The 25,191-nt window shown below is 39.4% G+C and overlaps 1 protein-coding gene across 4 annotated transcripts in view; it reads left to right on the top strand.

The window, feature by feature from the left end:
* Window positions 1–25,191, top strand: part of NAV3 (neuron navigator 3) — a 277,955-nt gene that overhangs the window by 122,897 nt on the left and 129,867 nt on the right. For all 4 annotated transcript variants that reach the window (XM_066368505.1, XM_066368504.1, XM_066368503.1 and 1 more), the window contains one exon: window positions 3,645–3,764. In XM_066368505.1, the coding sequence (XP_066224602.1) occupies window positions 3,645–3,764 (120 nt within the window). The remainder of the gene's footprint in view (window positions 1–3,644; window positions 3,765–25,191) is intronic.

The raw sequence follows: 25,191 nt of genomic DNA, 5'->3' as shown, positions 1-25,191 counted from the left end.
CACATAGAGCCTGACCAGGCGGTGGTGCAGTGGATAGAGCGTCGGACTGGGATGCGGAAAACCCAGGTTCGAGACCCTGAGGTTGCCAGCTTGAGCACAGGCTTATCTGGTTTGAGCAAAAAGCTCACTAGCTTGGAGCCAAAGTCACTGGCTCGAGCAAGGGGTTACTTGGTCTGCTGAAGGCCCGTGGTCAAGGCACATATGAGAAAGCAATCAATGAACAACTAAGGTGTTGCAATGAAAAACTGATGATTGATGCTTCTCATCTCTCTCTGTTCCTGTCTCCCTATTTATCCCTCTCTCTGACTCTCTGTCTCTGTTAAAAAAAAAAAAAAAAAAAAAAAAAAGAATACATATAGAGTGGTTCAATTTAATTAGAGTTCAAATCCAAGAGATGCTAAATATATATGTGTATATATGCATATATATTTAGGGAAACATGCCCATTTGGTAAAACCATAAAGAAAAGTAAAGGAATGCTTAACACAAAATCCAACACAGATGGTATTTCTGAAAGGGAGATTTGGGGAAATAATTTGTTCATTTGAGGAGCCAAATGGACATTGAAGAAACTGGAAATGTTCTAATTCTAATGCCAGATAATAAGCACATGAAAGTTGATACTATTTTTTGTTATTTGAATGTGCCATTACACATTATATACTTGCATAAATACATTTCACTATAGATCTTTTTTTTAAAAAGCATGGAGTAGCTATTATGGTAGTATTGTATATTATGTTGATTGAGAGAGTAGGATTGAATAACATAAAAAATAAGATGTTTTACAATTGTTCCCTATTTTAATGAATTCCAAAAAAATTAGAGGGTAGTGATACAGATTCACAGATTTGAACAGATTCCTACCTATGATAGTTGGGAGTGGTATAAAGCCAATAGCCACGGCCACCATCACAGCCGCCTGGCCCATGCAGGTTCACATGGGATTTAGACAGACGGTAATTAAACAATGGAGCCAATAACTGGTGGGCCTTTACCTTTAATCCTAGCTTGCCCCCGGCGGGCAAGTGAAAACACATACTGGGCTCCAGAACCCACTCATTCAGTGCTCACAAAGCTACTGACTTATCCGAGTTTCCTAGAATCAAAAGTTTCTAGCTCACCAGACTTATTCACATCTGTTCCCCATCTCCTTCTCTCTGCACAAACTCTGCACAAACTGGCTTCTCCCTCAGCACTCCACCATCTTGGCTGCTTCCCCTGGCCTCCTCCACGTGGCCTTTCTCTGTTCTCCTACCTCATGGGCTCCTCCTAGAACGTAATCACTCTTCTCCCGGAACAGTGTGATCTCTCTTCCTTTTAAAACCTTTTGGCGCGAAAGCCCTCCCCTAACACATATTAATTATATAATCACACCCATCCCAAGCAATCACCTGGGTGAAGGGTTTCCACAACTTTTTGGTTCAATTAATACCTGTTATAACCCTATTTGATATTACTTGAAAAACTGATGGGCAAAAGGAAAAAAATACTTATTTTCAGGAAGCATTTAAGTTCACTTGAACAAGCATTTAATATATTTGTTGATCCCAAACAATATACAAAACGCTTTGCTGGTCACCTTTGGAGATACAGAGATGAATGAGAGAGACCAAGGAGATGTAAAACGTAACATGTAAGTATTGTTACAACTTCTCCTAGAGATTAAATTTAGGATTAAGCACATTGCTAGCTAAAAAACAATAATAATAAATAAATTATTTTAATTTTTATTAATTTTTAATTTATTGTGTTTACATGAATTCAAGTGTCCCACTAAATATAACTCCCTCACCCCCACCCCTGAGTCCCTTTTTATTATACCCCCTAACTCCCTCCCCCTTTCCCTCTAGAATTTGCTGTCCTGTTATCTATATCTCTCTGTTATGTATATATAGTTTCACTAATCCCTTCACCTTCTCTGATCCCATCCCCTCATTCCCCTTCCCTCTGACTGCTGTCCCTCTGGTCCTTGTAACCCCGCCTCTGCCTCTATTCCGTTCCTCAGTTCACTTTCTTCATAAATAAGTTATTTTTAAAAAGGAAGAATCTCACTTATCTGAAGAGATATTTCAACTACCCTCAAGGTCCTCCAACTACTAAGGACAGAATTTACTAATTATGTAGATAATTAGTCTAGCTCAGGGGTCGGGAACCTATGACTCGCGAGCCAGATGTGGCTCTTTTGATGGCTGCATCTGGCTCACAGACAAATCTTTAATAAAAAAAATAATATCGTTAAAAATATAAAACATTCTCATGTATTACAATCCATTCATTTTCTACCGCTCATGTTTATGGTTGCCGGTGGCTGGAGCCAATCACAGCTGTCCTCCGGGACAACACCAACTTTTTATTGGATAATGCATAACGTACACGGGTCATTGTATGGCTCTCATGGAATTACATTTTAAAATATGTGGCATTCATGGCTCTCTCAGCCAAAAAGGTTCCCAACCCCTGGTCTAGCTATAGCAATTTGGTGAATGGATGTTCAGTAGTGTGGTGATTAAATTTTTTGATACCAAAAGTGAAATCAAGTTGAATTTGTTTAAACAACAATGATTATAAAGAAGCAGGGATTCCTCTTGGAATCCAAGGGCAAATTGTGAAGTTGAAACCATGTGGCCAAGTATGCCTGCTTCCTTTTATGCACCTGTTCCATTGTTTTTACTTTGCTGACCAGCTTTCTCTGAGGCTCTTTGCATCTAGTGAAGATAATTACCCATGGTTCCTGGGTTTTCACTATCATCAACTTTATCCACATAGAAATACTGTGTCTTAATCCCAGTTCTCAAGAAAAAAATGTTCAATTAGCCTAGCATGGGGTATGAGATTGAACACCCTGTTTTAGTATGCCTTCTTCAAGCAAGCAATGTTACCTAATAGTCACAGGACTGAGGCTAAACCCGCCCTGAATAATGGTGGTGATCTGGTGAGAGCAGGGAAGAAGTGGATCTTGGGGACAGGAGGTGTGGCAGACAGGGTGGCCCTTCAGTTCAGATATCAAGGCACGGTGGTATGATCATGGTTTCTGGATTTTTAGATTCATTTCTCAATTCTGCCATCATTGGTTAAGTGATATTGTGTAAGTCCTTCACCTTTCCACGTCTACTTTTTTTATTTTATCTCTAATGTGGGGATAATAGTGTAAATACATGTAGACTATTTGAAAAGTTCCTGGTACCATGTTATATATTTAATACATCTTGGTTATTATTTTATGATGGTGGCCAATCATAATATTTATTTTACTTATCAAATAAATTATGGTATTTTTTAAAGTTTAGTACTGTTCCATTACTCTTATGACAATTGGTACTTCAAAATGAAATGATCTTACTTTTTATTTGCTAAGAGTTATATTATTTATAAGCCTGTTCAAAATATTGATAACAAAAAGGGAAACAGAGGTTTTAGAATTCTCTAGTTGCTTGTTATACTAGGGAAGATTGACTGATTTCCTAATAAACTTGAAAAGATATTCTAATTCTTCTTGGTGAGTATAATGTTTATGTAGGAAAAAAAACTATAATAAAGGATATTTACATAATTATTGAAAAATGTGAACACAGTTTATTAACGGCATTTATACAGACGAAGCCATTTACTTTTCTGTTTGTTAATCACACATTTATTTTCAGATACATGACAGATGGAGGACTCAACCTGTATACTAGAAGTCTGAACCGAGTGCCAGACACAGTGACTTCCAGGGATGTCATTCAGAGAGGTGTTCATGATGTGACGGTTGACGCAGACAGGTAAATGCCATCAGCATATATGATAATGAGGAATGTAGAAAGCAGTTTTGTAAATGAGACTCTAGGAGTTTTTCAGCATAAACCAAACAACTTTTTATTTTGACACAATAATTGTTTTAGAACATTAAAGAAACTAAGATGGTTTTGCTTTAAGATTCCCAATACTTTTTAATCTGTGTAAACGGAAAAAAATTGAGTAGCCGGTAAGAATATTTAACAAGTTTCAGGTGCTGTGCCGCAAATTTTAGTATATCTGAAGCAAAATTATAAACATAGGCTTATGTTCTTTACTTGAAAAGAACCCTGGCTGATAAATTCCTTTCAATTTGGATATCCTCAGATGTATCTGGCGGCTAAAGATATAAAGATTGAAACAATTTAAATGATCAGGTACAGTAAGCTTGATGCTTTTCTTAAAGGGTTTGTTGAAAGTGTACAATTCTTGCTTTAGGCTATTTTTTGATTAATAATTGTTTCAAATGGTTTAAAGGCAGGTGTGTGTGTGAGTTTGTTTCATAGACTAGTTTTTATTTTGCTGGAAATTGTTTTGTCAATTTTATCAGAACCACTGCTATTCAAAAATATTGTCTGTGTAAAATTTTTTTTATTTTTCTGAAGGTGGAAGTAGGGAGGCAGTCAGACAGACTCCCGTATGCGCCCAACCAGAATCCACCCAGCCTGCCCACCAGGGGGCAATGCTCTGTCCATTTAGGGCGTTGCTCTGATGCAACCAGAGCCATTCCAGCACTTGAGGCAGAGGCCATGGAGCCATCCTCAGCACCCGGGCCAACCTTGCTCCAATGAAGCCCTGGCTGCAGGAGGGGAAGAGAGAGACAGAGAGGAAGGAGAGGGGGAGGGGTGGAGAAGCAGATGGGCGCTTCTCCTGTGTGCCCTGGAAGAGAATTGAACCCGGGACTCCTGCACGCCAGGCTGACTCTCTACCACTGAGCCAACTGGCCAGGACTTGTCTGTGTAAAATTATGTTATAAGACATATTCTGGCCCTGGCTTCTTGTCTCAATGGTAGAGTGTCATTTCAGTGTGGGGATATCCCAGGTTCGATTCCTAGTCAGGGCACACAGGAGAAGCAACTATCTGTTTCTCTTCCCCTACCTTTCCCCCTTCTCTCTCTCGTCCCTTCTTGCAGCCAATGGCTTGATTGAACGTCATCTCCATTTCTTAGTTTCCTCACATGGAATAATGCTGGCAAACTCTACAGAGAAAGGGGAGGTCAGGTGTAGGACACCTGCAGCACTTGCCAGAGACCAAAGTTTGTGCTTCTTTCTACCTCTCTCCCCATCTGACTCCTGGTAAAACTCCATAGTTCACATGACAGCTTCTAGTGCTTCTGGGTATCTTTGTGATATAATTATGCTAATAGTCATTTATTTTAACCCAAAGAAATTAAAAGTAACTTTCAAAGGGAGAGGGGATTTTTTTCTCCTTAACAATAAAGCAGCCTCGTGTTTCCATATGAAACATATACAAAAGTATAATACATGTCTGAGTATAAAACCCATTCTTGGATTTTGTGTTCTGCTGTGTTCTCCTACAAAAAAGATTTTTTCGAATGCAGAGGCTAAAAAAAAAAAAAGATTTTTTCAAACATGAAGAAGTAATATTTTCCTGAGCATTTTTCTTTTATACGATACATAGGTTTTCCTCTACCATTCTCCCTCCTCCACAAAAGCGTCCCCAGACACTGAGGATCCATGAAGCCTCTGCCATAGGTGCTAAAAATAGCTCCCCAGATAGGCAGGGCATCAACTCCAGATGGGGGTTGTTGAGTGGATCCTGGTCGGGGCAAATGTGGGTCTGTCTCTCTATCTCTCCTCTTCTCCTTGGAAAAAGGAGAAAAAAAAGACATATTCTGACCTAATTTTCCCCCCTCTTCACTTAGAGTTATGACTTTATTGAGTAGGAAAAGATATCCATTTCTTGCACTACTATCTGTCAATCCTTAGAGTGGTTCTTAAATGCAGTCTTTATGAAGAGGACAAAAGGTTGAGATGTATCCATATTCTGAAATAGGAGCTGTGTCCTATTAGTACACAGCTTGTGCATTTTAGTAAAGCTGGGCCGTGAATGCTGATATTGACCTTCAGTTTCTCCTTTGTCCCATGCTGCTGCTATTGTAACTCCTGTTGGCCAGAGGAACAGTGTTGACTCTTATCCCAGTCTTCTAGTCTATATGACAGGTGTGTGTGTGAGTGAGAGAGGGGAGGATGACGGAGGAGGAGAGAGGGAGAGCATATGTGGTTCTAAATGGCTTATGAAGACTTTTGCCACCCCCATGCCCACCCCTGAATTCCTCTTCACCCACTTTCCTCACTGACTCCTTCCCTAACTTCAACCACCCTGGGCGTCTTTTTGCTTTTGTGTTTTTGCTCCCTCTGCCTGGAATGCCTTTTTTTTTATTTATTTATTTATTTATTTTTGTATTTTTCTGAAGCTGGAAACGGGGAGAGACAGTCAGACAGACTCCCGCATGCGCCCGACCGGGATCCACCCGGCACGCCCACCAGGGGCGACGCTCTGCTCACCAGGGGGCGATGCTCTGCCCCTCTGGGGCTTCGCTCTGCCACGACCAGAGACACTCCAGCGCCTGGGGCAGAGGTCAAGGAGCCATCCCCAGCGCCCATTCTTGCTCCAATGGAGCCTTGGCTGTGGGAGGGGAAGAGAGAGACAGAGAGGAAGGAGGGGGTGGGGGTGGAGAAGCAAATGGGTGCCTCTCCTGTGCGCCCTGGCCGGGAATTGAACCCGGGTCCCCCGCACGCCAGGCCAACGCTCTACCGCTGAGCCAACCGGCCAGGGCCTGGAATGCCTTTTTTGACACATTGTATTTCTGCCTCCATCACAGTGCTTCTGTTGTAGCTTAATGTTACTTTCTCAGAGAAGTATTTTCAGGATAGCTAAGATACATTATGTTGCCAGTCACTTTCTTGGCCCTCACCTTGTATTATTTTCTGCAAATTCACACATCACTTCTTGAATATATCATATTTGCTTATTTCCATGTTTATTTTATATCTCCCTCCTGGCAGAATAAGCACATGAATGCAGAATTTCTGTCATATGTGTTATATGTCAAGCCTTTAACAAATGTTTGTGGAGTGAGTGAACACAGGAGTGAATGTAGGTTACATTTTCCGGTAGGCTAGCAACATCGTTCAATTTGGTGGACCAGGCAGACAACACTAGGAAGACCCACGACTATAAAAACATGTAAGAGGGGGAAGGAGTTATGTGGGAAAATAAAAAGCAGAAATTAAAGGGGAAGACCTCCAAAATGTGGATTACATTTTGAATTTAATGATCTACACATTGTTAGCTGACAATGGGAAACATTAAAGGAGGGGACATTTTTATTGCTTTTGGGGGAATGAGGTTATTATGGTAAAACCTAGGCATTGATATAAAGGTGACTTATTTTGGAGACAAGCGTTGAAAGACAGCTCTCTTTGCTCCTTTGAGCCTTCTTATTGGGGCCTGATGGAGGAACCTCGGCCAACAGAAAGCCAAGATATGTGCTAATAAATTAAAGTATGCCATTTAAGAAATACAAAAACACACTTCAGTCACTTGTATATATGAAACAGCACAAATATTATAGTGAAAAATCCTACTATCAGCAGATTTTTCTCCTTTATTATAGACAAGTCTGAAGCTTTTTAAAATCAGAAAGTGATTCAGGGTATATATCTTTTTACAAAGCATAGTCTTAAATGTCATAGTTGTGTAAGACCTTCTGTTAGTTTAAAATATCTTCTTATACAGGATCTTGTTTCATAAAATTTTCTTAATTCTGATATTCATTCCAGTTAGGATAGGCAAGGATGTCTACAAGCTAATGTCTCTTTGTCAGTTTTACACACACATAAAAAAAGATACTGAGAAGTCCTGCAGTATAAAATAAAACTTTCATGACTTTATTTAATTCAGTGCTCCTTAAGTTTTTTCCATCACAGATTCCTCACTTTTTTCTCTATAATGATATTTAACGTGTTCCTGTAACAGTTTAAGGAATGCTGATGTAGCCCTGACCAGTTGTCTCAGCGGTAGAGCATCGGCCGGGTGTGTAGCAGTCCCAGGTCTGATTCTAGGTCAGAGCACAGGAGGAGCGACCACCTGTTTCTCCACCCTTCCACCTTTCTCTCTCTTCTCCTGAAACTATGGCTTGAATGTCAGGCAATGCTAAAATAACTCAGTTGCCAAGCAACAGAACAGTGGCCCCAGATGGGAAGAGCACTGCCCTGTAGGGGGCTTTCCGGGTAGATCTCGGTCAGGGCACATGCAGGAGTCTGTCCTTGCCTCCCCATCTCTCACTTAATTTAAAAAAAAAAAGAGAAGATGGAATACTGATGTAGCCTAATGCCCTCATTTAGTGGCTCTAAAAGCATAAATACGTGAGTATGTGGGTCTTTTACACCCTATACTTCCAGATTCCAGCTACCTTAGTGAAGGTCTTTCAAATAATATTAAACATATTAATCATTGGTTAATTTTAGTAAATTGGTAAATGATAAAGCTTGTGATAGTTCACTGATAAGGAAGCTTAAAAGCAAAAAGCAACAACAGTGATTTATTAGTTTTTTCTATTTCTTAGGTGCAAAATCTGCATCAGTGAGATTGAACTTATATAATGACAAAGTAGACAGCTGGCTAGAAGAGCAATGGGCCTGAATTGTTTGTGTTGCTATAGTTCCAGTGAATGTTGTAGGTTCCTCTTTGATCAAACTCTGGTTAAAGTGTGATGGGCAATAGAGAACAGCCGATGTCCTCTTACCAGCATATTAAAATGGCTCCAAAGGAAAGAGGAGGGCTTTCAACAGCCAACTGGAGTGTATTTTATTACTCAAAAACATTGCAGTTCTTATATTTTGTATATCAATCCAACACCAACCCCATTTCCTGATTAAGCAAAGGAAAAATTACAAAATGGGGCTATTTCTTTTTCTTTTTTTGTATTTTTTTTCTGAAGCTGGAAACAGGGATAGACAGTCAGACAGACTCCCGCATGCGCCTGTCCGGGATCCACCTGGCACGCCCACCAGGGGGCGACGCTCTGCCCACCAGGGGGTGATGCGATGCCCCTCCGGGGCGTCGCTCTGTCGTGACCAGAGCTACTCTAGCGCCTGGGGCAGAGGCCAAGGAGCCATCCCCAGTACCCGGGCCATCTTTGCTCCTCGCTGCGGGAGGGGAAGAGAGAGACAGAGAGGAAGGAGAGGGGGAGGGGTGGAGAAGCAGATGGGCGCTTCTCCTGTGTGCCCTGGCCGGGAATCAAACCCGGGACTTCTGCACGCCAGGCCGACGCTCTACCACTGAGCAAACCGGCCAGGGCTCAAAATGGGGCTATTTCTTGGACATGTTGGTGACACTCTGGGAAGTTCACAAATAAATTTATAGCCAACAGTTAAAATGTGCAGGCTTTATTCATTTGGCTCTGGTTATAACGAGGTGAACTGTAATTCACATGCACTTAAAATTGGATTGTGCAAAGTTTAACAGGTAATTTGGGGGGAAATATGGGAATGGTTGTTGCTCTAGCGTTTATTTGCTCCTATTATTATCCTTATATTGATTTCTATGCAAACATTAACAAATATTTGAGTATTAAATATATAATTACCTCCTAAGTGTCTGGTAGTATTATAGCATATTGGGTAAAAATGAAATAAAGATGAAGGGCCCTTAGTTTAATGGACAGAGAGAATAAATGAAACAAAAAGTAAAGTGATAATAAAATTAATCAAGTAATAATTATATATAGATAGATGTTATTATTACTTGGTTAATTTTATATGGTTATATCTATCTATATATAGACACACAAAGTACCTTAAAAGCAGAAAAGGGAAATAAATAATAATTTCTATCCTGAAGACTTCAAAAAGCAGTGTGACTTAAATGGGCCTGTAAAGAAAGAATAACTTTTTTGACCTGTGGCCTGGAAGAAATCAGAAGGAATGCAGAAGTAAAAGCATAGAGGCATAGAAGAGTTTGTTTTGAGGAGATGTTAAAGACTGTAGTTAAAACCATAAAAACAGATTATATAAGGAACAATTGCAATAGCAGGAAAGACTTCAGAATAGAAGGGGCTTAATTCTGAATACAAGAGAAAGTGTGGCTTTATATCCAATGAGCAGGATGTGGGGGTCAGTGGATAGAAAATTACTAAGAGGACATACAGGGAAGGTGGATTCTTGCTAAACCCACTCAGTAGGAGCCTTGCTGAAGGTAGACCAGGGGAACAACTCCTGATGGAGGGCTGTGAGAAATTTGACCAGATATTGAAGGTGGTCAGATATTAAGGGTGGGGATTCTCTGTGAACTCACCTAGCAGGATTCTTACTAAAACTGGGCATGAAGGCTGAGCAATGGAGCAAGGCCAAGGCAGTGTGATTTTGCTAATGCCCAGGGAATGTGGGCAGGAATGACAAGAACAAAGGCTCTGTAGGGCCATTCTAGAGTGTTTGGACATGGAGGTGATGCTTACAATATTTTTACCAATTTTAATTAGTATTTTTTAATTTTAAAGCAAGAGCACATGTTATAAACACTGCATTTGAAAAAGAACTCTTCCACCCAGCACCCAACATTTTCCCTCTCTGACAGCTATCAGTCTATTCTGTGTATCTATGAATCTGTTTCTATTGTGTTTGTTAGTTTATTTTTTCCATTAAATTACACATATAAGTGAGATCGTATGGTGCTTATCTTTCTCTGAGTGGCTTATTTTACTTAGCATAATAATCTGCATGGTGAGAAGGTGAAGGAAATTAAAGAAAAAAAGCTCATAGAAATAGATGACAGTGTGGTGGTTATGGGAGAGAAAGGGGGTGTGGGGAAGTAAAAATAGGTAAAGGGGGATATATGATGATAGAAAAAGACCTGACTTTGGGTGGTAAGTGTGTTGTGCAGTATCCAGATGATGTGTTGTGGAATGGTATACCCTAAATGTATGTGATTTTATTAACCAATGTCACCCCAATAAATTCAATTAAAAACTAAAATAATAATGTGGAAAGACCTCTTCCACAGCCAATATTGAAGAAGGATGATGCAAAGATGGGTAGACTGTTTAGGAAGTGACTGGGAAAGTCCAGGTGAAAGAGGGTGAGCACCTACCTGAAGAGTGGATGTGGAGACACCACTTCTGGAGGCAGTCGGGTCTGGTCTATGTCTGTTACTCTGTGTGGGCTGCTCTAAGATGCCACAGACTGAGTGGCTTCAACAACAGATGTTTATTTTCTCATAGTTGTGAAGACTACAAGTCCATGATTACAATGATGGAAAATTTAAATCTTGATGAGGGCTCTCTTCTTGGCTTTTAGACATCCACCTTCTCACTGTGTTCTCAGGTGGCTTTTCTTCTCTACTCTGTCAGGGTCAAGGAGAGAAATATCTCCTGTCTATTTCTCTTCTTATGAGGACACTCGTTGTGCTGGAATAGGGCCCCACTTTTATGGACCACATTTAACCTTAATTAACTCAGTAAAAGCTCTATTTCCAAAATAGACACATTGGTGGTTAGGGCTTCAAAATAAGAATTTGGGAGGGCTGAAAAATTTAGTCCATATCACTGTGTAACTCTCAGTTTTATTTTTGGAGATGTAAATCCAGTCACTGTGCAAGTACTGGATTAAAGTAGTGAGCATATGTCACATGCACATTATAAGCTCAATCCTACAGGAATCAGGAAGATTGCATAAAATGAATGGAACAGAGCAGAGATGGTAAACACGACCGCTCCAAAGAGGAGAGTCACTCTGGGGTCTAGAGGTTGCTTCCTGTTGAAACGCACAAACGTAGAAAAGAGGTCTGAGCACTTCCAAACGATTAGATTTTTCAAGTGAAGTTAAGAATATGGGCTTTTCTGAGAAATATCCAAATTTTAAAATATTGCTAACTTTCTTATGAAACTAGGAGCTCAATGGATAGTTATACATATGAATTTCTTCAATGGCAGATAATTTAGGAAATCACAGTGGAGCCCATATACAGTTAAGACACAGTGAACATTCACGTGGATGGTCTTGTAAATTTCCTAGGTCCCATAAAGTTGCCCAAAGAGGTAGTCTGGTGCTGATACCTGCTGTACAGAGTGACAGTGCACCAGTGAGGAGAAGCTGGCCCAGGTGCAAAACTATCTGAGCACATGTCCAAGCTTTTAGGACAAGGCAGGACAAATCTAAGGTACATTTCCCAATCACAGTATCCCGTAGTAGAGGTAGCTTCAACTACTCTTCTGGTGGTAACTAACTAATTCTGTAACCGCTGCATGAATCCACACTATACAGGCTAAGCACGCATTTGCCTCAGTAATATAGAGGGAGAAAACAAGCCCTGAGAACAAACCCTTGACATTTAAAAAGTAAATAAAAGAAGAGCAGCCATTGGAGAGACAAAGAAATCAGCTCTCTCATGATGCTGAGGCTCAAATCGTGTTAACTGATAACTTTGAGATGGGGAAAAAAAGGGAATAGGCAACAATGTCAGATTTCATAGACAAAGGCAGGTAAGTGAAGAAGATTTGTGCCAAAAATTTTTCAGAAAAGAGTAATATGAAGTTTAACATTTGCAAGTTAGAAGTCTCCTGGATGATTAAGCAAGGTACAAACCACAGCCTGAATTGCTGAACTAGAATGGTCATAGGAGTCAGGATTTGGTTATGTAGATGTACCTAGGTGGTCACTACATCAATATAATGACAGAATGAGTCTTAAAGGGGAGGAAGACAAAGCTCCAGATACCAAATCCTTTACTGAGTATGAACAGAATTAGACAAAATGTAGTAACAAAGATGCCTTTTTTTAGGTCTATTCTGGATCATCTATTATATTGTTATCTAAATTATATTCTCAAGTATAGTGATAGTTTATTTTAATTATAAACTGATCAGTTTTACTATTCATATTTCAAATGCTTTTTGCATGTTTAATTATGACTTTTTAAAAATATAATACATCATAGAAGGTATTATTTTTGTATTGTAATAACTGACAGATTGGTTTGATTTGTGATGCTGCAATCCAGATGCTGAAATCACAGTTGAGGAAAGACTTGCAAAAGGCCTAAGGAACTGTCATGATTTTGTATGCCTCTCAGTTTACAGACCTATCAGTCATTACTACTCAATATATTAAGGGAAGCCTAGTTCCAAATATCTACTCATACTGAATCCCTTGATGGGGTGGGGGGGAGAAGCTTTTCCTCTACTCTCTTTGGCTTAGTGTTTGGGTGTGTGCAAATTTCACTGACAAAAGACGGATTATCAAGAGAAAAGACAGATTTTTTTATTCATGTATGAGTTTGGTTGTTCACAGAAATGTGACTCAAGGAGGTGGTTAGAATTTGGGGCTCATCTTATCAGGTGAAGGAGAGTGGAAGAAGGGCACTCATGGGAAAACATGACTTCTTGAAAAGATAAATGGACCCTTAGGAGGAGAGCCCGGAGATGGGGCAGTTTTGTGACAATGCCTGTTTAGGTGATTTCTTATCCCTACTTCTTGTCCCTGGTGAAAGCAGGTAATCTCCTCTGGTTGGAAAATTTGCAGGGAAGGGATATGTGACAGTAGAATTCTTTTGGGATGCTCTGCTTTTAGGCAGATATGGGAATTCAGAAAACAAAACAAAAGACCTAATGGATCCCTTAACCCTAAATCTATAGTTGTTATCAATGTGAAGAAAATTTAACTAGGTCCACAAAGGGAGTCATGACAAAGTCTTATAAAATCAGGCGGGGATTCAGTTCTAAGGGAGGGAGACCTTTGATATTTCCATGACTTCCTCAAATAGGAGAAGGGAAGGCAACAGTGATTCTCTGAAGCCACCAAGTCAGTGTCTCTAGGGTTCAGGTTCAGGATGCTTGTCACTAGTCTGTGTACACTGCCTGTAATTCAATCTATTCTGAGCTGATCTGTTCCAGCATAATCACAGAATCAGCATACTCCCACATCTTAAGTATTTCCTTCATTAGTGTACTGGCTTCCCGTAGTAATTAAAAGCAAACACTGAAAAGATTAATAGGCTGAGATGGAAATAAAGTAAATATAATTATTTCATTTCATAATCAAATGGCCTACATTTTTTCTCCCTCATTTCTCTGAGTAGAGGCTGCCAGTGCCAAACCCTGGGGAAGGAGAAAATGTGTGATTTGCCCTCTCACCTCCACCTGGCACCTGCTCGCCCACACAGGCTTGTGAACTGATGCTCAGCTTGTCCCAAATCTCTGAACTAAGTGACCTCATTGTAAATAATCTCATTCACTTCCAATATTTTAAAGTAATACCTCTCATAGAATTAATTCACAGTGTATATATATATATTGAGAACCTAGTTTCTATCAAGCACTATGCTTAGTCCCATAGACCCTCTCCTCAAAGGTCTTAATTAAAAAGACATTAGAATAAGTATTATTGAAACCTAACAAAATTGAGACTCAAAAGATACTTGTATAGTTTAAGTAGCACAAGTTGTAGATATTTTTGGTTGGGATACCTTTTAATATCTTTCAAAACATACATATAAGTAACTCATAATTAAGCACTTCTTTTTTTTTTTTTTGTATTTTTCTGAAGTTGGAAATGGGGAGGCAGTCAGACAGATTCCCGCATGCGCCGGACCGGGATCCACCCGGCATGCCCACCAGGGGACGATGCTCTGCCCATCTGGGGCATGGCTCTGCCGCAATCAGAGCCATTCTAGCACCTGAGGCAGAGGCCACAGAGCCATCCTCAGCACCCGGGCAAACTTTGCTCCAATGGGGCCTCGGCTGCGGGAGGGGAAGAAAGAGAGAGAGAGGAAGGAGAAGGGGGAGGGGTAGAGAAGCAGATGGGTGCTTCTCCTGTGTGCCCTGGTCGGGAATCGAACCCGGGACTCCCGCATGCCAGGGCGACGCTCTACCACTGAGCTAACCGGCCAGGGCCAAGCACTTCTTTTTAAGACAGCTCCTGACAATAAACTTGACCAGAGCTAAACATTATCAGTTTAGGATTAATCTTCCATTAGGGGTGATGTCTTCAGTACTCTTATTTATGTATTTTACCTTATCTCCTTCTAAAACAACTTACTAATGAAACTTATGAAAATGGTGATGATGATAATGAGGAGGAGGAGTCTAGGTTGCTATAATAAATGTAAGTATAGTCACTATCAATATTGAGGGCCTAGAGGATGTGTAACCAACATGCCATATTATTTAAATACATTATTTTATCTTTAAAACAGCCTTATGAAGTGGGTGTTATTACTGCCATTTTGTGAGACAAAGAGTTCTTAGATCAAGTAGTTTGCTTATAGACTCTCTGTTAACAAATGGCAGGGTTTGAATTCAGTGCCTGTGCTGTTCCCATTATTTATAAATTTATTAATTTAGAAAAAGGCTTTTATAATGCTAGATGCCATTTTCTGATTTTAAAAATTATTTTATGTTTTCATTTTGATCTACACGTACCTGTAAAATATGAGTAGATCTTTTTTTATTTACCTTCATAAATGCTGATAATTGTGATCCTACAGTATGTAATCATATTCTGGTCCTGCTGCAGATTGTCAATAAATCTAAAAATACAATTACCAGAACAATATTTTCACATGAATTAGAGCTTCTAAAAGGCTGATTAAGTTGTTAATATCAGTAAAGCAATTTAGCGGTAATTTGTTCATATAGATGTGTGTGTGTGTGGATGTGGGTGTATGTATAATCACAATGTGAAATCTCTGTTGAAAATATCTATTTCTTATAGGCTCAAGAAAATTACAGAAAAATGGAAAGGGGGAAATATGTTCTGCATATATACAGAAAAATATTAAAAGAGTACTTATATGAAGGGAAAAGTAATTTTGGGCTTTTATATTATATGATTTTTCTTTTTCCCACAAAGAGCAATAAAACAGGAGAGATTGTCAGCTAATTCAATTGTTTAATTTGATTTAAGAAGTTATATCTAGACATGAAACAGTTATATTTTTCCCCTGCAAGTACTAAGGGTGAATTCTTTTGTTAATAGGCTAACTAATGGGGTGAAACATTCAACTTGAGATGATTAAATTGAGGACTTCCAGCTGACTGCTGAGAAATTCTGCATCTTCATTACGCCCATATAGAGTGGGTGACAGACTTATTAGAGTTAGATGTGTTCCATTTATATTCTTTTCCCTTGCTTGACTTAATTTGTGTTTGAAATGGTTAAAATTATTTGCGTGAGCCGGGTTTTTTAAAGCATTAACAGAGGTTCCACATGTCTTTTTCAGAGAAGTTGCAAATGAAAGTGCATTTATTACAAGTGAGTGCTAATTTCTGAATTAAATAGGTATCTTATATTGTAAAGCTTTTTCATGATTATTGAAGAAAATTCACAAAATAAATAAAAGTATAAAGAAGAATCAAAAAACAATCTATGAATCGTCCATCCACAAAACAACCAAGAATATATTACTTGGATGTTTTTCTCCCTGGGTTTGCTAGCCCGCTCTGTTTACACAGTTTGGATTCCATTATCCTGCATTCTTCACTTAACTTCAACAATGAACACTACCACACAGTATGAAGTATTTTAAATTATGAATTTAAAGTAAATTCATAATTTAGAATAACCATATGGAATAAATAATATATAAGGAGGTTGTTTACTCAACCATTAAACTTAAGAAATTATCAAATTTCTGATTTTATTGGCAAAGTCATTAACAGAATTTTTCTAATCTGGTTATATGTCTGTATCTGTGTATTTTTTCTTTAAAATAATCCAGGTATTTGAACTTACTAAAAGAGGATACCTGACTTCTATTCATGTGCATATTTGTCTATATATATGTATATATACATATGCATCTTTGAAATTAAAATTGTCCAAGTTAATCTCATTCCCTAAGATTAATTTATCATTTATTTATTCATTTATTTACTTAATTTTCTTAAGTGAGAAGCAGGGAGGCAGAAAGACAAACTGCTGTATACGCAGGACCGGGATCCACCTAACATGCCCACCAGGAGGCGATGCTCTGCCCATCTGGGCCCATTACTCCATTTCAACCAGAGCCATTCTAGTGCCTGAGGTGGAGGCCATGGAGCCATCCTCAGTGCCTGGGCCAACTTGCTCCAATGGAACCTTGGCCGCGAGAGGGGAAGAAAGAGATAGAGAGAAGGGGGGGTGGAGAAGCAGATGGGAGCTTCTCCTGTGTGCCCAGACCGGGAATAAAATTTGAGACATCCACATGCCAGGTCAACGCTCTACTACTGAGCCAACTGGCCAGGGCTTATGATTTATTTTTAATTTTAATTTTTTTTGTTTTAGTATATATTTAGGATTTTATAAACTGTTAGGGTTCATGAATTTGTCGTAATTCTAAAATACCTTGCCAGCCTGGTTTTCCTGCTGTCAAATAAATGGTAAAAACAGCTGCCTGAAACTGTACTTCTTCAAACGTACTATCAAGAGGTGCCTCATATCTTACAGATTACAAGTTTTACCATTTGTTTCTATAATAGTGTATTCTATTCTGATCCGGACAGTTTTGGACAAGCCATGTCCACTTGACAGTTCAAATATTTACTACATAAAAATAAAGTGATTATAATAATAGTTTCCTCATTAGTTCCAGACATATTTCTTTTATTTTGGGAGATTATAATATACTTCTTTTAGTCACTAATAGAACAAGAAGACAAAATAATCAAAGAAGGTGTAGGAGATTTTGACTCACAATATCAACCTTGCTCTTATGGACAAAGACAGAACACCAGAGTCAAGAACAGCAAAATTCACATTCCTGTCAAGTCCCAAGGAATTTCAAAGAATTTAAATCCAGTAAAAGAAACTATGTTCTTTTACTGCAGTGGAATTAAGCTAGAAGTCAGTAACCAAAAAAGATAATCACTGCATGTTTAGAAATTAGTAAACAGGTCGAGACCCAGAAGCACAGCCTCTGAACTGCTGTGGCCATGATCATCCCTGTTGCCGCTTCACCTGCGGCAAGATGGTGGGCAACACTGGGAGGCCTCCCCGGGGCTGCTGCAGGCTGAGTACACCAAGAGGACACCCTGGACGCACGGGGCCCGAAGCACTACTGCCACCACCATATACTGCTAGCCCACGTGAACTTGATAGAGAAGCTGCTCTGCTCAGGAGTGATGTGCAGGCCATGATGGTATCTGCCCAGAGCTCAGTTCCCTGCGTTGTGGGCAGCCCCAAGCAATGCCCTCCCACAGTTGGGTGGGCGTCTGTCTCCTTCTCTGGAAGAAACTGTGCAGTAAAGGTCTTCTCAGAACCATAAGAGAAAGAGAGAGAGAGAGAGAGAGAGAGAGAGAAGGAGGGAGAGAGAGGAGAGAGAGAGGAGAGAGAGAGGAGAGAGAGAAAAGAGAAAGAGACATTAGGAAATTACTTCCAAATACCATTTGGGTAAAACAAATTGCAATGGAAATTATAAATTATTTTGAACTAAACAAGAGGAACACTATGTATTTAAATTTGTGTAATATGGCTATAAATCATGTCTAGAAGAAAATGTATAGCCTTTAGTATATGTTTATAAAACAGCAGCCTGACCAAGTGGTGGCGCAGTGGATGAGCATCAGCCTGGAATGCTGAGAACCCAGGTTCAAAACCCAAAGTTGCCACTAGAGCACAAGTTCATCAGCTTGAGTGCGGGTGGGGTCGCCAACTTGAGAGTGAGATCAAGACCGACCCTATGGTCTCTGTCTTGCACCCAAAGGCCGCTGTCTTGAGCCTAAGGTCTCTGGCTTGAGCAAGGGGTCACTGGCTCAGCTGGAGCCCCCCAGTCAAGTCACATATGACAAATCAATCAATGAACAACTAATGTGAAGTAACTACAAGTTGATGCTTCTCATCTCTCTCCATTCCTGTCTTCTCTTCCTGTCTCTCTCTTTCTCTCTCTCTCACATGCACAAAATAAATAAATAAATAAATAAATAAACAAAACAGCAAAAAATTAAAAAGACTGAAAATCAGTGAGCAATGCTTCCAAAAAGTTAGTAATTCTTCAGTTCAAGAAGTTAGGAATAGCCCTGGCCAGCTGGCTCAGTGGTAGAGCATTGGCCCAATGTGTGGTAGTCCTGGGTTTGATTCCCGCTCATCTGCTTCTCCACCCTTCCCCTCTTCTTCCTCTTTATCTCTCTTTTCCCCTCCTGCAGTCCAGTCTCCATTGGAGCAAAGTTGGCCTGAGCACTGTGGCCTCCACCTCAGGCACTAGAATGGCTCTGGTTGCAACAAAGCAACGCCCCAGATGAGCAGAGCGTTGTCCACTAGAGGGCTTTCTAGGTGGATCCCAGTCGGGCACATGTGGGATTCTGTCTCTCTGCCTCCCTGCTTCTCACTTCAGAAAAATACACACACACACACACACACACACACACACACACACACACACACGAAAAGGAGAAAAATAAGAAATGACTCTTAAATATTTTACATGTATTAACTAAGTCAGGGGACCCCAAACTTTTTACAGAGGGGGCCAGTTCACTGTCCCTCAGATCCTTGGATGGCCAGACTGTAAATAAAGCTATGAACAAATCCCTACGCACACTGCACATATCTTATTTTAAAGTAAAAAAAAAAACAAAATGGAAACAAATATAATATTTAAAATAAAGAACAAGTAAGTTTAAATCAACAAACTGACCAGTATTTCAATGGGAACTATGCTCCTCTCACTGACCACCAATGAAAGAGGTGCCCTTCCGGAAGTGTGGCGGGGGCCAGGTAATGGCCTCAGGGGGCCACATGTGGCCCGCGGGCCATAGTTTGGGGACCCCTGAACTAAGTTAATCCTTCTAACACCCTTCTGTATATGGTGATATGATTATTACCTTTTTTGCAAATGAAGCATTCGCAGCACAAAGAGTTTGAATCACCTGCTTCAGGTCACACCATTAGTGACTCTCAGAGCTGGATTTAAACTCAGGTGAAGTAAAATAAGTAGATTTTAAAAATGGCATCAATAATATATTTTCTTTGAAATCCTGTTCAGCTTAGACTAAGTAATTTGATTGTTCCCTGACTTTCTAAACCTGTTTGATTGGCTAGCATCTTGAACAGATTGATCATAGTAAAAAACCAATAGAAATGCAGTTCATATTCCAGTTAACTACTATGTTTTTAGAATATATGGGTGTAGTTGATATTATAGCAGAAATAGTTTAATATTAAAATATCACATCAGCACCACAGCTACTGAAGCTTTTGAAATATATTAGTGAAGAGATTTTATTTTAAACGTACAAAGCCACAAGGGTCTGAGTACAGAGGGCAACAATAGAGAGAAGGCTGTGGGCAAGACAGGGGTAGAGAGGTGATGTAGCAGCCCCCTGCTGAAACTGAGCACACTGGGGGGAGGTCAAGAAGCAGTTTAGCTTTAGACCATAGAATCCCCAAAAGGCTCGGGAATATTAGGATTGGTTTCCTTGGGATGTAGGGATGAATGGGAAGTGAAAATAGGAGAAACTGGATTTTTAAGGAAAAGGCTTTTAAGAAGCAGTCAGACCCTGAGATTCCCCAACCCAGCCCATGGATGACTGGGCATCCACCCCTTTTCAGTCTTAGCCAAAGGCTGGAGGTTATTCTCTGGGATGAGGAAGAAGTGCAATCTGTGTTGGATACAGGGTATAGCAGTGGGCTGACAGTGGAGGAATTAAGTGAAGTCTGCATAATAAACATGGAAGTTACCAGCTTTCCCCCCTTGTAGATTCTAGAACCATGGCAACTAGGTGTGAGTCCATCTAATCAGGGACATCACTTGCCCTCTGTTTTCCCCATATTTCTGCATGTGCTTACTGAGCATAAGTTCTTAGTCACTATAACTAGTATGCATATAGAAAAAACATAGTATTGGGAGACAGAATTCAGAGTTATTGGTTATTAAAAAGAGTTCTGGAGTTTGGATTCCTGGCTTCTGATACCAGCTAAGCAATGGTTGTTTGTGTGACTCTGGAAAGCTATGTGGAACTTAGCCTCATTTTTGTTCTTACAAAAATGAATGAACTGGTTGGACTATCAGGCCTCTGCTGATTGTAAATGACAGAAAATCATATCCAAACTGGCTTTAGGGAAAAAAGGCATTCATTGAGAAGTTCATAGGTAACAATTGTTACTGGTCCAAAGTCTGTGTGCTGGCTGCTTCAGAAGGCCAAAACGCAAAGCATGAGAGCTTGGAATAAGAAAAGGTTTATGGATAGGGAAGCACCAACCAAGAAGATGGGAGACCTAATCCTCAAGTCCATCTCACCAAAGTACGGCATTCAGGTTTCTTTTATGTCAAGGGAAGGGGGAATGGGAGGGGCAAGAGATGATTGACTGCTGCAGCCATCAGGGTGCCAACAGGGATCTGAGGAAGATGGTGCTAGTTTTTTTTTTTTAATAAATCAGGGTACATATATTCAAAGAAAACATGTCTAGGTTATCTTGTCATTAAATTATGTTGCATACCCCTCGCCCATAGTCAGATTGTCCTCCGTCACCCTCTATCTAGTTCTCTGTGCCCCTCCCCCTCCCCCTAACTCTCTCCCTCCCTCCCTCCTATGTCCTCCCTCCCCCCACCCCTGGTAACCACCACACTCTTGTCCATGTCTCTTAGTCTCATTTTTATGTTCCACCAATGTATGGAATCATGTAGTTCTTGTTTTTTTCTGATTTACTTATTTCACTCCGTATAATGTTATCAAGATCCCACTATTTTGCTGTAAATGATCTGATGTCATCATTTCTTATGGCTGAGTAGTATTCCATAGTGTATATGTGCCACATCTTCTTTATCCAGTCTTCTATTGAAGGGCTTTTTGGTTGTTTCCATGTCTTGGCCACTGTGAACAGTGCTGCAATGAACATGGGGCTACATGTGTCTTTACGTATCAATGTTTCTGAGGTTTTGGGGTATATACCCAGTAGAGGGATTGCTGGGTCATAAGGTAGTTCTATTTGCAGTTTTTTGAGGAACCACCATACTTTCCTCCATAATGGTTGTACTACTTTACAGTCCCACCAACAGTGGATGAGAGTTCCCTTTTCTCCGCAGCCTCTCCAACATTTGCTATTACCAGTCTTGTTGATGGTGCTAGTTGATGTGAGTCCAGTCATGAGGTTCCTGCAAATCTTTAATAAACTATCATTATTATTGTATCAATACATACTTCCCTTATCTTCTCAAACTGGGAGCCTAATCCTCTAATGATTTGCATGTCTATATGCAAGACTAAACAGAAGCTATAAGCCTGAAGGCCATTGGAACAAAGTGGGCTTGAACAAGATGGAGTCAGAGAGCCTGAGCATTTCACCCTGCTACTCTCTAAATTCAGATGTGGCTGCATGTAACAGCATCAGGTCCCCTTTTAATTCTTGGCCTGGCAGTGGCATTTTGCATAGATAGACCTGATCCTTCTCTCACTATTGCAACTCACTCTCAGTTGTACATAATTTAAGATTCAATTCTGGTGTGGGAGAAGCAAGTTTCTTCAAAGTTCCTACGGTCACTAGAATTGGAATTCTTGAACCAATCACTGTGGCCAAAGAAGCCTCGAAATGGCCTCAGTTTTTACTTACATCTTAACGCACTTTATCCATACAATTACCCAGGCACCCTTCTCCAACTCACTCCCTTCTTCTGTTCCAAACCTGGGCATCCTGACTTCTTGCTCACAGCTCTATCTCTTCTCTTGCCTTGCCTGACCTTACAGTTTGTGCTTTGAAAATATTGAACTATTTATTGTCTCCCCTCCCCACCATATCTCTGTTTCATGCCTTTGCTTAGACCTGAAATTCCATTACTGAACCTGGAATACCCATCTGTCTTCCTTTATAATTCTTATTCATTTCAGGTATTGTATCCTCTGTGAACTTTCCTCAAAACCTTAGGCTCAGTGTCCATTCCTGTGCAGTAGGGGAACTTCAGTCTTATAATTTAATATATTATTTTAAGATTCTTTTTATGTGTCTCTCTCTCCCAGAAACCCGGGAAATATCCAAGGATAATAACTATGTCCTTTTTCTTCCGGTATCCCTTGTTTTAAATACATTCTTGTCACAAAATACACAACTGTTGTCCTGAAATACCATTTCATCATGTGTGTCCTTCTATTATATAGTGTTTTTACTTCATATTAAAACTATTTTTTCCATGTCTTATTTTACTTTATATTTTTAATACCTAGCACAGAGCTTGATACATTGTTAGTACTCAATAAATCTGTATTTAAGTTTATTTTCTGAAAAGCTTTTTTAAGAAATCAGGACACTTGAAACCATGTGAACACAACAAGTGAAACATAAAAATTAAAAAAAAAATCAAGGTAGAAAAAGAAGCACGTAGATAAGGTGTTAACAATCGAAGGCATTGTGGAAGAGAATGTACTATGTGTCACTGTCTTTCAAAACCATACTATTTAAATGTTGCTATTTGCCCTTTTTAAAATTGAGATATAATTGACATATAGTATTGTATAAGTTTAAGATTTACAATATGTTGACTTGATTCTAGCTGGTGATCTTTAGAAAAATATTTTGACCAAGACACTCAAACCAGAAGTTTAAATAGTGTTATATATTACTAAGATATCCAATGGCAATGTTCTTCAGAAATTGTGCATTAAGTATGCTTGATTGATTTAAAACAACAAAGAATTGATCTCTGGTTGTAGAAAATTTATAGAGTGAAACTATAGACTTCTAAAATTTGGGGTAGTATTTATAATTTATAATTATATATTGATAGACCTTCTTACATTTCTTTAATTTCACATTTTTGTTTAATTTGTGGTACTAATTTCATGAAATTAAGAAAGTTGTTTTTTAAAAAAGCCTTATTCTACGAATAAAAATATGAAAGTTCAGTGAAGTTAGCTGGACTTCCAATAATTAAATGGTATAGTTGGAACTTTATAAAATTTTATTTCTCAGTTACAGTTGATATACAATATTTTATTAGCCTTAAGTATACTATATAGTAATTAGACATTCACATACCTTATGAAATGACTACCCTGATAAGTCTAGCTTGATTCTTATCTAGGCCAGGGGTCAGCAAGTTTTTTCCAGGAAGGTTTAGACAATAAATATTTTAGGCTTCACAGAGTAAGACACAAAATCAAGAAATTATTGTACATGCTTAGAAAATGAAAGAAAAAAAATTGCCACAGACTTTTTTCAACTATGTAAAAATGTAAAGAACATTCTTAGCCTACAGGGTCCACAATTTAGATTTGGTTCATGGCCATAGTTTGCTGACTTCTGTTCTAGGCCGTTCTTTGGACTGACATATCTTTTATGTAGTAGTTGGCTACAGCTGCCATAACAAACTATCACAGATTGGGTGGATTAAAAAATGGGGATGTATTGTCTCTGTTCTGGAGAACAGAAGTGGGAAATGTAGGTATGCACAGGTTTGACTCCTTCTGAGGGAGGTGAGGGGAGGCCCTACCTGTCCTGGGCCTCTCCCCTTGGTGTGCAGATGGCGGTTCTCTCTGTCTTCGCGTTGTTTTTCTTTGTGTGTGTCTGTGTCCAAATTTGTCCATTTTATAAGAACACCAGTCATAGTGGATTGGGGCATAGACCCTAATGACTTCACTTTAACTTGATCACCTCTGTAAAGACTCTATCTGCAAATAAGGTCACATTCTGAGGTGCTAGGGGTTAGAACTCTGACATTCGAATTTTGGCTGGGGTAAGGGAGTAGCACACAATGCAACCACAATTCTTTCTTTCTCTCTGTACCGCATCTAACTCAATTGCTATGAGAAAAATAACAAGTATGAGAGCTGTATCTCCCCTTCCTGTCCTTCTAAATTGAAAGCCAGAGAGAGTTTCTCTTTGTACAACCCTGCAGCATGATATTAGACAAAGAGACCTGAATTGAGGAAAGAGAAAGAAGACCCCAGAAGACTTGCCACCTTAACCCTATAAAAACACTCAGAAGAAAATGTGGAATATTACCAATTATCTAAATAGTTAACATTTTAGAAATGGGTCATAATATTTAGAAAGATCAAATTATAAGGAAAATGATAAATTTTGATCATATTTCTAACAAATACTCTGCTGGTTAAGACCCTTAATTCTGTGATTCCTCAAATATATCAAAAATAAGATTCACACAAGTCACCCCCTTCTGTGTCCCAGCAGCAGATAGATTTGAGTCTAAAATAAAACTGTCATTTGAAATCCCCAGCGGGAAGTGTGCCTTGTGGTTAGGGAGTGTCTTACCTTTTATAGCTGGAGCTGTCACAGCATGCAGAGCCGAGGTACCACTGAGTCTTATAGTCAGGGCTATAAGGGTTAGCACAGGAATTCTAAAGGGGATTTATTTTTAAATTTATTGTTAGATGAAAAGATTGGGTGAGGTTCTTAGACATAAAAACTTAGATTTGTAGCTAATGTGCCTGAAACTGTCCTTGGAAAAATTTGTCCATAGTCATCAAT

Source organism: Saccopteryx leptura, chromosome 2 (assembly GCF_036850995.1).
Source record: "Saccopteryx leptura isolate mSacLep1 chromosome 2, mSacLep1_pri_phased_curated, whole genome shotgun sequence".
Lineage (NCBI taxonomy): Eukaryota > Metazoa > Chordata > Mammalia > Chiroptera > Emballonuridae > Saccopteryx > Saccopteryx leptura.
Note: the sequence above shows the minus strand (reverse complement) of the source record. Positions and strands in the feature narration are given on the sequence as shown.